This window comes from Vombatus ursinus, unplaced genomic scaffold, assembly GCF_900497805.2.
Source record: "Vombatus ursinus unplaced genomic scaffold, bare-nosed wombat genome assembly UNPS02005659.1, whole genome shotgun sequence".
Classification (NCBI taxonomy): Eukaryota; Metazoa; Chordata; class Mammalia; order Diprotodontia; family Vombatidae; genus Vombatus; species Vombatus ursinus.
In genome coordinates, this window is record NW_020945437.1 from 22,594,726 (window position 1) to 22,609,572 (window position 14,847).

The 14,847-nt window shown below is 42.1% G+C and overlaps 1 protein-coding gene and 2 non-coding genes across 3 annotated transcripts; all 3 read right to left on the reverse strand.

Moving 5' to 3' along the window:
* Positions 1-927: 927 nt before the first annotated feature.
* RPS3 (ribosomal protein S3) lies at positions 928-9,919 on the reverse strand. The gene is made up of 7 exons (XM_027848197.1): positions 9,844-9,919; positions 6,611-6,741; positions 5,553-5,646; positions 4,882-4,976; positions 3,902-4,089; positions 3,301-3,497; positions 928-1,002 (listed from the first exon to the last, which is right to left on the reverse strand). The coding sequence occupies exons 1-6, from the start codon at positions 9,871-9,873 to the stop codon at positions 3,304-3,306; spliced, it is 732 nt and encodes a 243-aa protein (XP_027703998.1). The 5' UTR covers positions 9,874-9,919; the 3' UTR covers positions 928-1,002; positions 3,301-3,303.
* LOC114032864 lies at positions 3,602-3,747 on the reverse strand. Its single transcript, XR_003567880.1, has one exon. It is a non-coding gene; the product is annotated as a small nucleolar RNA SNORD15 (small nucleolar RNA).
* Positions 6,816-6,961, reverse strand: LOC114032865. Its single transcript, XR_003567881.1, has one exon. It is a non-coding gene; the product is annotated as a small nucleolar RNA SNORD15 (small nucleolar RNA).
* Positions 9,920-14,847: the final 4,928 nt, after the last annotated feature.

The following is a 14,847-nucleotide window of genomic DNA, read 5'->3' on the forward strand; positions in this document are numbered from 1 at the left end:
TCCATTGTATTGGAAAAGTGGAATTTACATCAGAATCCTGTAAGGGAAATGCTAAAGAATGTTAATTATCAAACAAGTGTGTTCATTTTACATGGCAGCAAGGTTATGCTTAAGATTCTGCAAACTAGGGATGCCCATCAATTGGGGAATGGCTGAATAAGTTGTATATGAACATAATGGAATACTACTGGAATCTGAATGCAGATTGAAGCATACTATTTTCTTTTTTCCTTTCTCATGGTTTTTCCCATTTGTTCTGATTCTTTTACACGACTAATGTGGAAACAGCAATCAGGATTGCTTGCTGTCTTAGAGAAGGAGAAAAAAATTTGGAAGTCAAAATTTTATAAAAGTGAATGTTGAAAACTATCTTTACATGTAACTAGAAAAAATAAAATACTAGGGGCAGCGGATAAAACACCAGCCCTGGAGTCAGGAGGACCTGAGTTCTCATATGGTCTCTGACACATAACACCAGCTGTGTGGCCCTGGGCAAGGAAAAAAAAAAACAAAAAAAACAAAATAATAAAATAAAATACTATTAAATGAAAAAGATTCTACAAGCTACACTTCAGCAATATGGGAACTTAGAATTACCAGAAACACTGGTTTTTAGAGAGGCAGAGCAACCTGAGACCAAATTACCAACATTTGCTGGATTATGGAGAAAACAAGGGAGTTCCCTTGGGCAGCTAGGTGGCACAGTAGTTAGAGATCCCAGGCCTGGAGTTCAAATCCAGCCCTAGACATTTTACTACCTGTGATCCCGGGCAAACCACTTAACCTTGATTGCTCTGGTTTCTTCATTTGCAAAATGAGCTGCAGATGGAAATGGCAAACCATTCCAGTTACCTTTGAGAAGACCCCAAATTGGGTCATTTCTTACTGGTAATATGCCCACATTTAAAAAATACAATAATCAGAGTGTTTGTTTTTAAAAAGATTTTATTAAAGATCTTTACAGAAGAGCTTCGGGCACACCATTCCAGGTGTCACAGAGTCCTTGAAACCAAAATAAGACAAAAGTTAGATCAAGGCAGCAATGCTGAAGTCTAGAAGTTGGTTGTTATCTTTGGATATGAGAGGTGAGGGAGAAGGAAAAGCCGGTTACCAGTTTCTGATCTCCACATCTCTCATACCTGTCCCCGTCATTTCCACTGCTATCACTACACATCAGATCCTCATTACCAACCCACTGGCCTAGTCTTCCCATCACCAGAATAATTTATGCATAAATCTAGTCATATCACTAGTCTGCTCAAGCTTCAGAGGTTTCCTATTGCCTACTAGATCAAGTTCAAATTCTCCTGCTTGGCATTCTCGGCTATATAATTCAAGTTTACTCCTCTGCCCACCAGACCTCTGCTATTCCTGCCTTTGCCATAGCTCTTGAGGTCTGCAATGTCTCCCCACCTACCACTTTTGTCTGAATTCCCAGGCCAACTCAAAAGTCACATCATGTATGCAGCCTTTCAAGACCCCCCCCCAATAAAAACCTACCATCTTGACCCCCACGTGGCATTTTTTTTCCCCCTTCCTTGTTTTTTTTCCCCCCCCCCCCCCACTAGTTGACAGACTTAAGGTCTAGTACTTACAGGCTCCCTCACTCCCCCACCCCTCAATCTTGAACTAGCTGATTTATACCATTTCTTCAAGATATTCAATCAATTCAATCCCCTTTGCCAACATCCCAGTGGCCTGATTTCTTAAACCTGATGAAGATCTAGTCAACTTATCTACTTCCAGGCCTTTACTCTACTTCACACTAGCCCCTGATTGGAGGCAGGGAGGGACTATTATCTTTTTTTATAGATAAGGAAACTGAGGCAGAGGGGAAAAGAGCTGCTCAAATTTGTAAAAGATTAACACTGCCTGAATGAGAACCTCCTAGATCAATATTTTCTCTGTCCTAGGAGGAGAAAACAAGAAGCTGTAATGAATTATAAGTGACAGACAGCTACAAAGAAAATCTGGGCTAGACTATCACATCTTCTGGCAGGGGTGGGTTGGTGGACCTGATCCTCTCATTCTGGACCATGTCTAGTGAGGTACTATTGAGTACACAAGTTCCTCTGGGGAAACAAGGAACAAAATGGCTTGAAAGCCAGAGGGGACCTAAATAAAGCTAGCCCCAACTCCCTAGAAAGGGTGATTCACTCAAAGCCATACAGGGAGAGTTGGTAGAACTGGGGCTTGAAAGCAAGTGTGCTGGTCCAGAGGTCTTCCCATACATCAAACCTGCCTCCCTCAAATACCTGAAGGGCTAGAAAGGGGAAGGAGTAGACATTCTCTACAGCTCCAAAGAACTAGGATAACTGGCTGAAAATAAAAGGAAAGCAGAGTGTTTTCAACTGAACATTTATTAATTCATATATGCAAGACAGACAAATAAAAGGTGACAGCAAAGTTTTCAACACAGTATGGTTAAGAGACATGCATACAAATATCTACTGACACAGACAGAATAGGATAAGGTAAGAGGACAGGTTTATTGAAGGCTTCAGTGAAAGATGTTAAAGGTGTTAAAAAGATTTCCATTGGTGGGGATAGCAAAGAGTTCACCAGAACAGCTTGAGCAAAAGCACAAGGAAAGGAGGAAAACTAGACAGTGATAGTTCACTTTGACCCAAACACGAGAGGTGGGATTTAGGCTCCGCTTCAGAGCGTCTGAGCAATCAGAAATGCTCCAAAATGGTAGCCACTCACCGTTGGGAATTAGAGCGTATCACTTGACATACACGTAGAGGGTGGACAGCAAAGTGGGGAAGGCAGGGGGAGTGTGATGCTGAGCAAGTCACTTCCTCTCTAAGCCCATTTCCTGCTCTATAAATTGGGTCACCTCTCTGGTCTCTCTTGCTGGCCCTACTATTCCATGTTCTATGGGCCCCTTTCAAGCCATTGATACTTGTACCATCCAACAAAGCTAAGAGCTGCATTTCAGAAGTCTTGCTTTCTGTCGCTAGCCCAATATTAAGAGCTGAGACACTTCAATTTCCCAGTGCCTCAAATGGACTAAGTTCCTACCCTGCCTCCTTCACAGGACTATGGTGCAGATCACAAGGCAATGGACATAAACCCATTTCGAAAAGTCGCACTTTTCAGTGGGTATGTTAGGCAAAATGACCTCTCTGGTTGCTAGCAACTAAGAAACATTCCATGGGAAAAGACCCAAGGCAGAACAAGCCTCTGAGGATTAAACATTAAACAGATACACACACTCTTAGCATTTCTTTTTTTAAACACAAGGCAAAACAATTCCTAGCTAACTGCTTCCACCCAAAGGCAATTCTACAGACTGACCTGTTATGCAGTGGGCACTGGCTGGGGCATAGCTGGTTGCTCTGCCTTCCCACTCTTCTGCTCGGAGATGGGGGTGGTAGGAAGAATCTCATCTTTGGGCTCTACGATGCTCACGTGGTCAGGCAGGGGCTTCTTAGGGCCAATCTTGCCACTTGGGTCCCAGGGCAACATGATTTTGACTTTAATTCCCAATACACCTGAATGGCACCAAGGTTAAATATGAAGTGGCTTCATTTATGTAGCCTGAGACAAAGATCTGACAGAATCTAGTAACTTTCTGGTACAGAAAAGCTCTTTGGCCCCTTCTCAGACAAATGCCTCTAGTTCAACCAAAGACAAGACACTTTTGCAAAGGCCCCCATGTACAGTGACACAAAACATGCCAGTGCCAGGGGACTCAGAGCAGGATGTGTCCTTTCTGACTCGTCATCTTTGTCATCACTGAAGGAATTCCAGCAGCCTTCGGGTACTTTAGAGTCCTGGAGGTGGGGTGCTGACCCAGGCTCCCAACCCAGCCATTTCCCTTCCTGAATTCACTTCCTCAGGGCATAAGCTATCTGCTGCAACACCAAGTTGCACCCAAGTTTTTGCAGTGGCTCACCCTGTCTGAGGAGGACGTGGCGCACAGCTGTGTCGACGTAGTAGTTGACGGGGTCTCCACTGTGGATCATCAGGCCATCCACAAACTTCATGGACTTGGCCCTCTGGCCTCTGAGCTTACCAGATACCACCACCTCACATCCCTTTGCTCCACTCTCCATAATGAATCGGAGGACACCATAGCAGGCCCTTCAGGGGCAGAGGAAAAAGGATTGTCATCTAACAATATACTAATTATTTGGGAAGAGTTGGGGGTGGGGTGGGGGAAGGACTGGGGGACCTCAACAACACTTATTCATTTTAATAGATACAAGACCCAATCAGCATTAGGGAAGGGAAAGAAGTTCTGCAAGCCTCAGCTGAGTTGACTTCCCTGTTAACATAAAAAACACTCAAGACATACAAGCAAATCACAAGAAATAACTCCTAATGCTGGAAAAATTCTTAGGTCTTCTGGCCCCCTATTGGCACATCTTACTGATGGGAGAAACTGAGGTACAGAAAAGCAACTTGCCTGAGGTTAAAGAGCTGGTAAATAGCAGACCCAGGTCTTTTAGGCACCCACTATGCCAAGCAGCCTCCAGATAATTAATGCTACATCTGGATCAAACGATAGGTAGAACACACTTTTGATAAGGGCCCTGGACTACACAATAGTATAAGGTAACAGGAGCTAACCTCTGACTTGGCACTGCCCCATACCAGAACGTATCCCAGGCATGAGGTGTTAAAGACCATACATAATCCCCCCAACTCCATTTCCAAGGACTGGCTTGAATTCTTCTAGCCTGGGACATTCACAAACTGTTACCAAGGCATGATGGAGCCCAGCTATGAGCTCTCCATGTTGGAGATAACAGCTGTTCATGAAATCAAAGGTCCTCAAAGAGATAATAATAGCTCCCTAGGTTATGAATTCTGCTCACAACAACCCTATGAGGCAGACTGTACAAATAAGTCCTATTGGACTGAGCAACTTACCTACGCACAGCAAGACCTCCCAGGAGTTTGTAACGCAGGGACTCAGCCTGGGCAATAGCACAGAGACCTCTGGTGGCCACCTTCTCAGCATACAGCTTTAAAAGAACAAAACAATGATCCCGAATGCAAACCTTGTTAAGACTCTGCAAATGACAAGATTCTTCTCTTCTCATGTGTGATATCTGTATCAATACATGCCATGATAATATTTTTAAAAGTTCAATTAAATATTTAATTAGAGATGGCCGTAAGCTTAAAAAAATCTACCCAAGGTTACTGTTCTGCTTGGCCTCCAAAGACCAAAAACAAACCAAACTGGCAAGTTCCAAATTCCATATTGCTTCTCCCTCTAGAAATAAGGAACTAAAACTCCCTGCTCCCCCCGGGTCCATCTCATAGCTTTGTAAGGAACCTCATTGTTCTGCGCTTCAACAGGCCAAGACCTTCAAAGTAACTTCCAGACCTCAGTCTTAATTTGGCCAACAGAAGCCACAAAGAACCAATCTACCTCTTCCTTTCAGATATTTGATGACAATCAGTTATGCGTCCCTCCCAAAACTCTTCTCCAGAAGAGCAGCTGCATTTCCCTCACGTGTTTTTCCTACACAAGTTTTCCAGGTGATGACACTGTATCGACAAGGATAAGAACTTCGGCCAAAGGCCACACTTACCTCTACACTGCCTTCAGGGAAGCCAAACCTCTTCTGAACGACAGCTGTCAGTTCACGAATCCGGCGACCCTTCTCCCCAAGGACATTCTGAGTCCTGAAAGTGGAGGCAAATGGGATCACTGGAAGGAGCAGTCATGGAACAGTTTGGCAGCTCTCGAATGCCTAAGAAAAGCTGACATTTTATTTGGCCCAGGAGCACGTGGGTGAAAAGTAAAAGGGAAGGCAAGAAACAAAGGCTTAACCATTAGACTGGCTTGTCTTCAGAGATAATTTCCAATTACTGGCAGTGTTCAGAGACAGACTGGATGATCTTTTCAGGAACGTCATAGAAAGAATTCATGCATTCATATGGAGCGTTTCTGAAGTCCCTTTTACCTTCAACCTTCTATTACACATGGTGTCTCTGGGAGTCTTTAAAGCTTTAATACCTTAAACCTAAACTAAGATTTCTGGAGTGAGGCTAACTTTGTGCAGCTTTACCTTACTTCACACGCAAGACAGCATCATGTCATCGAGAATGAAGACAGAGCACAGGATTATCTCAAGTCTTTTAATAGCTTTAAGCTAAACTAAGACTCTTGGGATAGCCTGTCTATCTTTTGGCCCAGAGCACCTTCACCTGAAGCCCTCATGTTTTCCTACATATGCAGAAAATTTACTCTATATCCACTACATTATTACATAGATAGCAGAGATGAGAACATTAATTCCTAATCACTGCACTTTGCTTCCACCTACCCAATCAAATGGCTAGTGAGTGTCCAAACCAGGACATGAACACAGGGCTCACGGCTTACAAAAATCCTAGTTGAAGTCAAATCCATTGTACGATAAATACTAAAACTAGCTTGTATGGCCTATAGCAAACTACAACCTAAAGGTTAATTTATATGTCAGGGGTGAAACATAACTTCCGATATCTGCTAGGAAGAACAAGTCCATTTAAAAAGATAAACTTTATCATTAGTCTTGTAAATGAGCCTTGTTTTTTAAGTCCAAATTTCAGCTGGTGCCCTGTTCAACACATAACTGGCTTTTAGAGTCAAGTGAGGCATTACCTGGTGGCCAAGATGATGATTTCTGTCCTGGTTGGGGTTACTCGAACCTCCACCCCAGAATAGCCATCCTCAGCCAGCTCCCTGGTGAGAAATTCATTCAGCTCGGCTTTGAAGATGCCATCAGCAACAAACTAAACATAAAAGAAAGAGCCTGTATTGGTATAAAGTCCTATTAGTTTTCTGCTCTGATTTAAGTGTAATCAACCCTTCTCAGACAAATGCCTCTAGGTCTTCTTTAGGAAGTTACTTTGAGCCAGGAGTCTGAATTCTGGTCTGCAGAACGCAGCAGAGTAGAGCACCTGAACAAAGAGTCTACTTCCTGTCAGACTCGTCATCGAATCTTCATTGAAGGGTTTCTGTAACAGTTGCATTTGTGGTGCTTTTAACATTTGCAAAGTGCTTGACAAACCTTTGAGGTGGGTGCTATTATCAGCCCCATTATGTCTAATCAGAACCAAATACCCAAAGAACACAAAGTTTGCTGTGTGCCTAACTGGCTAAACATACCATACCACCAGATGTGGTTCTACCTGGACTAGAAGTGGTTGCCAAGTCAGAAACTAGAATAAAAGGTTAGATTATTCCATCTAAACGTCACATTTCAGAGAAGTAAACTGAAGTACAGAAGGAAAGTGACTTCCCTTAGGTCACCTTATTAATGTTGGGTGTTAAGACCCAGATTACCTGACTTCCAATTTAAATTCCCAACTCTACTATATCAAACTTACCCTCAAATTTCAGCTTCAGTTCAGCAGCCACTGAGCAAGGGCCATGTAAAGGCTCATGATCAAACTACTGTAGGGAGAGCCAAAAGTAACTAAGGCCTAGTCTTCTCTGCCCTGATAGAGCTTACTCCCTTCTCTTCTACACAATGCTGGTCACAGATAATCAGTTAAAATTCACTCCCTTCTCTTCTACACAATGCTGGTCACAGATAATCAGTTAAAATTCACTCCCTTCTCTTCTACACAATGCTGGTCACAGATAATCAGTTAAAATTCTCTTTTTTCTTAAATGTATATTTATCATGAATATTACAGGTAAGGATGCTTAAATAAAAAAAAATGTATAATACTTTTTGCAAGTTTTTGTATCTGTAGCCCACTATGGTTGCAATTCAATTATGATTTGACAATTTACATCCCAATCTGCTGTTAAGTTTTTCCAATAAATTTTGTCATTAAATCTGATATGCAGATCTACTGTTAAACTATTTCTCCCCCTTCTATAAAGAACTCATTAAATTGAAACCTCTTTCAGTTAGTTTCGGCACTGATCAGCAACAGTTAAGATCCTTTCAACGTGGTACTGGGAGAGAATTCTGGGTGAGGTTGATTTCATTTGAGGTTGTTCAGTGGTGCCCAACTTTTGTGACCTCATTTGGGGTTTTCTTGACAAAGATACTGGAATAGTTTGCCATTTCCTTCTCCAGCTCACTTCACAGATGTGGAAACCGAGGCAAACAGGGTGAAGTGACTTAACCAGGGTCACACAGATAGTAAATGTGAGGCTACATTTTAATTCAGGAAGAGCCTTCCTTGACTTCAGGCACTAGCACTCTGTCCACACCTAGCTGCCCATTTGAGATCTGGACCAGTAAATGCCATGAACACGTCTTGGTTGTTAATAAGTACTAAGCTACAGGTTAAGTGGTCTCACTGCTCTGAATACTCAATAATATCCATAGACCCAGGAAAATAACAGTGTCGTGCTACACCTCCTTCCCCACCCCACCAGGAATCTCCCCAATATCTACCAGCCTACTTTCTTTGGTAAGCATCAATAGAACTAAGAATTCTAAGAGGGGAAAGCTTCAGAATCTAAACACCTGGAATCTCCCACCCTGCCAGTGAGTAGCTATGACTCCGGATAACTTAATTTTACCTTTTTGGTGGCTGTTTCATCACCTGTAAAAGGGAACGTTTCTTACACCACTTACCTTACCTCACTTATGTGAAGCACTTTTACAAACAGTAAGATACAAGTCACTGCCATAAATGGAAGCTACTGTTATTTAACCTCATACACCAGAATCCTAGTGTGATACAGCATCTAAATAACTGGATTGAATGCTGGACCTGGAGTCAGTAAGACCTGAATTCCTATTTAGTCTCAGACACTTACTAGCTGTGTGACCCTGGGAAAAGTCCCTTAACCCATCTGCCTCAGTTTCCTCCTATGTAAAACAGGAATAAAATAGCACCTCCTCCCAAGTTCTTGTGTAGATAAAATGAAATCTGTAAAGTGCTTTGCAAACTTGAAAGCACTCTATGTAAATACTAGCTATTATTATAATTATGTAATTAGAATACATAACATCCCATAATGCATATTATATATTGTAATAACCTCTAGTGATTACATAGAGATTTTTTTTTCTTTTAAAGAGCTAACCAACAAGAAAAGTCTCTTATTCGTAAGAGTTTGGCACTTTACCACTTGCAAAATGAATAAGACCTCCACTTCCTACCACGCAAGAGGATGGAGGGTAAGGTAAATTCCCTTATATCTTCAAGTAGCTCAGTGCCTGGCACATAGGAAGCGCTTGATAAATGCCAGTTGATTAGTCTTCTGGTATATACAACCGAGAACTCCTTCCTATTACAATGTGAAGGTGTAGGAGGGGCTTAATCAAAAAAGGGTAGGAATGCAAACAAGGCTTAGCAACTAAATGAAGGCTCGTTCATTGATACACGGGTTCTTTCTCTTATAAACACTCATACCCCTCGGGAATAGAATATTTAAGTAAACCGGCATTCGTTCCTTCCAGGCTCTCCCTCCTAAAAGGCCCCAATTAGACATTTTTACGGAGAAGGAAAATGAGGCCCGGAACAGGATTAGCCTAGAACGCACCGGCTTCAGATGGGCATCCCTCTCGGCTCCCAGGCCTGGGCTGCTACCAGCCAGCCTGGGCCGCCTCTCCCCTCGGTCTCCCCTTCCCTGGCTGTTCGTTGATACAGTCCACGCCGTGGTGCTCCCCCGCCAACCCGGGCCCTCGCCATCGTGGGCTCGCCCGGCACCCCCACTGAAGCCCAAAGAAGAACATGGAGTGAGCCGCGGCAGGAGCTTTGAGCCGCGGCAGGAGCTTTAATCCGCCGCCATCCTCCTCCGCCGAGGCTCCTTGCGATGCCCAAACAAGCCCAGGGCCTGGGGCCAGACGACCGTTCCTTCTTGGGCATTCCAGGAGGCCCCGCAATCCCTTCCCTGGCTCCCAGGAGCGACTAGGACCTCACCTTCCTCTTCTTGGAAATCTGCACCGCCATCTTGCACCGACAGGAAAGGGAGAGGTGGACAGAGGAAGTGACTATAAAGACGAGGGGGAGGAGAATCAGTCACAGCGCAAGTGCAAAGCGCAGCGGCAGTGAAGCCTTTGTCAATTTCCCAGCTCGGGTGCTTCTGGGAAATGTAGTTTTTTTGATAGAGACGCGGAAAAGAGAAGGACAAAGAGTCAATTAATGCACAAATCAAGCCAATCAGCATTATTAAATGACTGTTATGTGCCAGGCACTGCCCTCAAGTAACTCACTTTCTTAATGGGGGAGACAACATATAAACAACTGTCTCTTCCACTTAGAATGTGAGTTCTAAAACAAAAAATGTACTTTATAAAAGATACATAGAAAATAAATTGTAGATAATCACTAGTGAGGAGGAACTTGCATTTGCAGCGCTGTGTGGATAAAAGTTTAACATCCAGCTCTCTGAAAAGCGCAGCATATTTTAAAGTTTAATCTGCATTAGTAATATTTTCAACATCATTTTCTTGGGCAGCTAGGTGGCGCAGTGGATAGAGAGCCGAGCCTGGAGTTGTCAGGGAACCTGAGTTCAAATTCGACCTCAGACACGTACTAACTGTATGACCCTGGGCAAGTCATTTAACCCTGTTTGCCTCCGTTTCTTCATCTGTAAAATGAGCTGGAGAAGGAAATGTCAATCTTCCACATAAAAGAGCTCTTCAGATAGCAGTGGAGACATCCCTTTTGAGTAGCTCAACTTTTTTTTATTCCATTTTAGGTTGTGGTGGGTTACCTCCTTCCTTCACCAGAGCCTGGGTATTGTCAGTACCCATGCCCGTACCTTCCACAGGGCTGGGTTATGAAAATTACTATGTTATGCATCAGAGAGCTCTCTAAAAAGTGAAGGGGCAGAGATGTAGGTTCCTAGCAGCAATTCTTAGCTCAGGCCCCTGTGCTTCAGAGGGAAAGGAAAGTTACAATCAAGTCCCCAGGGACTGACCTGTATTCAGAGATTGGTTCTGATTAGCGTGAATAGAGAAACCTCTGAAGTGGTCATATTATATACAAAGTTATACTTATATCTAAAATATGATCATTGGTTCTAATCCAATGCAATGAAAATTTTTTTTGTTTTAAAAACTGTTAATGTAAGAATAAGGAAAAAATATTTCTAATTCAAGTTTATCATAAAGTAATAGTTATAGAAAGCAAAATTTTAAATTAACTTAAATTAATAAATTAAATAAATTTTAAATAAAAAATTACTGAATATCGTACCTAAAAATAAGCCTACACTGATGATATGATGAATTGTCATTGGTGTCATTTAAAATATTTTAGCAATGTAGACTGAACTGTCTTCTCTTCTTTAAATGTTCATACATTTGTTGGTAGGTACAGAGAACTTTGTGGGCAGTTGGGTGGCACAGTGGATAGCGCTGGGCCTGGAGTCAGGAAGACTAACCTTCCTGATTTGAACTCACCGGCTGAGTGTCTGTGTGACCCTGGGCAAGTCATTTAATGCTGTTTACCTCAGTTTCCTCATCTGTAAAATGAGCTAGAGAAGGAAATGGCAAACCACTCTAGTACCTTTGCCAAGAAGATCCCAAATGGGATCAGGAAGTGTTGGACATGACTGAATGAAAAACGAAAGAGAGTTTTATCTACTTCTTGGCAAATCTGCATGCTCACAGTCTCACACAATGAACCAAGTATAGTCCGGTGAGCACGAGACATGCTCTAAAACCAATAATGTTTGATTATTGTCCTTGCAATATTTTTCAGCAGCTGGACCAAAATTAGTCATACCCCCTTTTTTTTTAATCTGACCACCAAAGAATTGGAAGCTATTGATGGTTGTAACCTCTCAGAGCACTGGAGTACTTTGAGACTGATAAACAAGCATTGACTTTAATTTAAAATTTCCTTCTGTATTAACTCCAATAAAAATGTTAGGTGATCCTTAGATACTTTAAATCCAGAGTTTTTTCTTTCTTAGATGTAAATTCTAGGAGGCATCGTTTTTCCAGAATAATCCTGTTTCATCATAGTAAAATTTGTCGATCAGTGTATCCTGAGGTATGCCGATAAGTGTCTAAGAACCAGTTTTTGGGGCGAGCAGGGAGGGGATGTACATATGAAATATGTTTAACTTTGATCTTCGTTATTAACATTAGTTCATCATTTTCTTAAGCCTAGAAATCAACAAAACAATACAGGAAGCCCTGGTTTGTAGCATTTGCTCAAAGTGTACATGCTTCCACTGAAAATTTAATGACTGGCCGGTACAAACTGTCTCCAGCACACCTCTGAGCACACCCATCCTTTCTTCAAAACATGGGGATATTTCACTGCTGCATCCTCAGCCTTGTTGGCTGCCTCTCTAGTCATTTTAACTCGATGCAACTGAGCTTGATTTTTAAAGTGACAGAACCAGCCAACACTTGCAGTAATAGCTTCTTCACTATGTATGTCGAGTCCATTTTCTTAAATAAATCTGAAGCTTTTGTGTAAATGGCTGTTCCAGAAGGAATTTGTTTTTAATTGAAGTCTTCGATGCATTCACTCTGTTTTTGTCATTGTCACACTTCTATTCTTTGTAATTGTTTGCAAACCACAAAAAACTTTTTCTGTTATTTTGCTACTGTTTCATAGTATCTTGTACCATAGATTCAGGCATTCCAACATCTCATCCTATTTTAGGGTAATTATAACCAGGTTCATGTTGTTTGATTACATCAAATTTTTGTTCTGATGTAATAGCAAGCTTCTCTTTTGCATTGGCAGGGTTTCATCTGAAATGGGGCAGCTAAGTGGCACAGTAGATAAAGCGCTTGCCTGGAATTGGAAAGATCTGAGTTCAAGTGTGACCTCAGACCCTTTCTAGCTGTGTGACCCTGGGCAAGTCGCTTAACCCTGTCTGCCTCAGTTTTCTCTTCTGTCAAATGAGTTGAAGAAGGAAATGGCAAACCACTCCAGTGTCTCTGCCAAGAAAACCCCAAATGGGGTCATAAAGAATTGGGCATGACTGAACAATAATAACAACCATCTGAATTATTCTTTCTTTTGTCTATTTTGTTAAGGGTTCTTAAAAAAATACTAGCTTGAATACATTGCATCAGTTCAATTTTGAGTTACATTAAAGAATACCTGGTATCATTCTATAATTCACACTAAATCAAATTTCACATTATTCAAACGGACATTAATCATGACTTAGCAGTACCTTGCAGGTGGAAGGAGAGGGGAGGGTTAAGGCAGCGAAGAGTCTAATGGCTAAACTCTGGTGTAGGCTTGGTGTTTAGGCTCTGCAGCAGAGCTTAATAATTGCCTCTATCTCCCAGGGTTGTTGTGAGGATACAAATGACATAATATTTGTAAACTGCTCTGCAAACTTTAGAGGGCCATATAAATGCTAGAATTGTTGCCTTTCCTACTGCATCTCACTACTCCGTGATGTGACCCAGTTGGATTTCTGTTATCTTGCCATATGAGAGAAATAATTATTTTTCTTTTATATGAATAACCAATTATTAAATTAAGATTAAGGTTTTCCCTTCCTATTTCCTCATTCAGAAACCAACCCCTGTGGGTTATTCAACCATCCTCTGAAGGACATTGCTGATAGATGAGATTGCCCAAATCCGTGGGGTACACACTTTTCCACCTTGGATGAGACCCCACTGAACCAGAAGACGTTACAGACAGAATCCAGTCGAGGTGAGATTTTGCCCTTAGGAAATAAGCCTCTGTCCTTGGGACCTTCTATTAGAATTTAGGGTGTTGCTGTTGTTGTTTGTCTCTCATTCTTGACATCATGGAGATGAAGCCATGACATGCAAGTGCACTAGATTTAAGTGAGGGAGGGCTATGCAACGTCACTGGCCTCACTTTCTCCTCTGGAGCCATCTAGGTCTAGTGGTCAGATACAAATTAGGACAATTGGAGGTGGCCCCAGATTCGGTGGAAGACCTTGGCCTTTTAAAGCTAAGGTCTTTAGCAGGTCTCAATTTGACTAAGGCAATGCTCATTCAGTGATTAAGGCTAGGTAAAAAAAAAAAAAAAAATGAGGCAAACAATGGCCTCTTTAACCTAGTCCAGAAAAAAAAATCAAACGGGGGAGGGAGGACTCTCAGGGTTTCTGGCCAAAACAGAAACAATTCCTGTTTATATTCACTCTGAGCCAATCAGGGACCAATCAATGACTAAGTAGGGTTCGGCCTGGGACCTATTTTGGCTAATCAGTGAAATCCAGAGTGATTTGGATTTAAGGCATGGTCCTTAAGAAATCTAGCCTATAAAGAGAAAGAAAGGAAGGAAGGAAGAAAGGGAGAAAGAAAGAAAGAAAACTGTATTGCCCAACTGGTCAGTTCCAGTTGGGTCCCCAGTGGGGCAGCTCCTACTACTCACAGGGTTGTTGTTTGTCCTTCATTCTCAAAGAGGACCATGGCATCATGGAGGTGATGCCATGACATACAAGTGAATTGGATTTAAATGAGGGAGGGCTGTGCAAAGTCACCAACCTCACTTTCTCCTCCAAAATTTAGGGTGATCCAGTTTATGAAGGGGAAAATCAGACAGAGTAGTCTGAGTAGAGATGGATTCTTTTGTCCAGATTGGTAGAGGCAGCTGAATCTCACAATAGGGTCACATTCTCAGTAGGAGGAGCTGACGACTTTTTGCCCACCTCCTCATAAATGTTCTCCAGGAGCTGTCTTTGATTTACAAGCCAATGACCATCATTTTATCAATCATTTGCTAGCCATAATTAATCAAATTGATTATTAATTGCCCAGAAATTATCTTGGACTTTTCATTTGTCACACTTATGTATCATTCCCACCACCCTTTCCAACTACTAAACTTGGAATGCCTCCTCCCCATCACATTTCTACCCATCCTGTAAAGCTCAACTCAAATGACATCTCTTCCAGGAAGTCTTACCTGATCCCTTTCAGTTTATAGTCCTTTCCTCCCCTCAGTTCATTTGTACCTCTCTGT

Excerpts from the sequence above, each read along its gene's own strand:
- RPS3 (XM_027848197.1), bottom strand. The coding sequence starts at position 9,873 with ATGGCGGTGCAGATTTCCAAGAAGAGGAAG. Across the intron at positions 5,647-6,610 it reads ATCATCATCTTGGCCACCAG|GACTCAGAATGTCCTTGGGG; the intron begins GTAATGCCTCAC and ends CTCCACTTTCAG. Across the intron at positions 4,090-4,881 it reads GGAGGTCTTGCTGTGCGTAG|GGCCTGCTATGGTGTCCTCC; the intron begins GTAAGTTGCTCA and ends CTGCCCCTGAAG.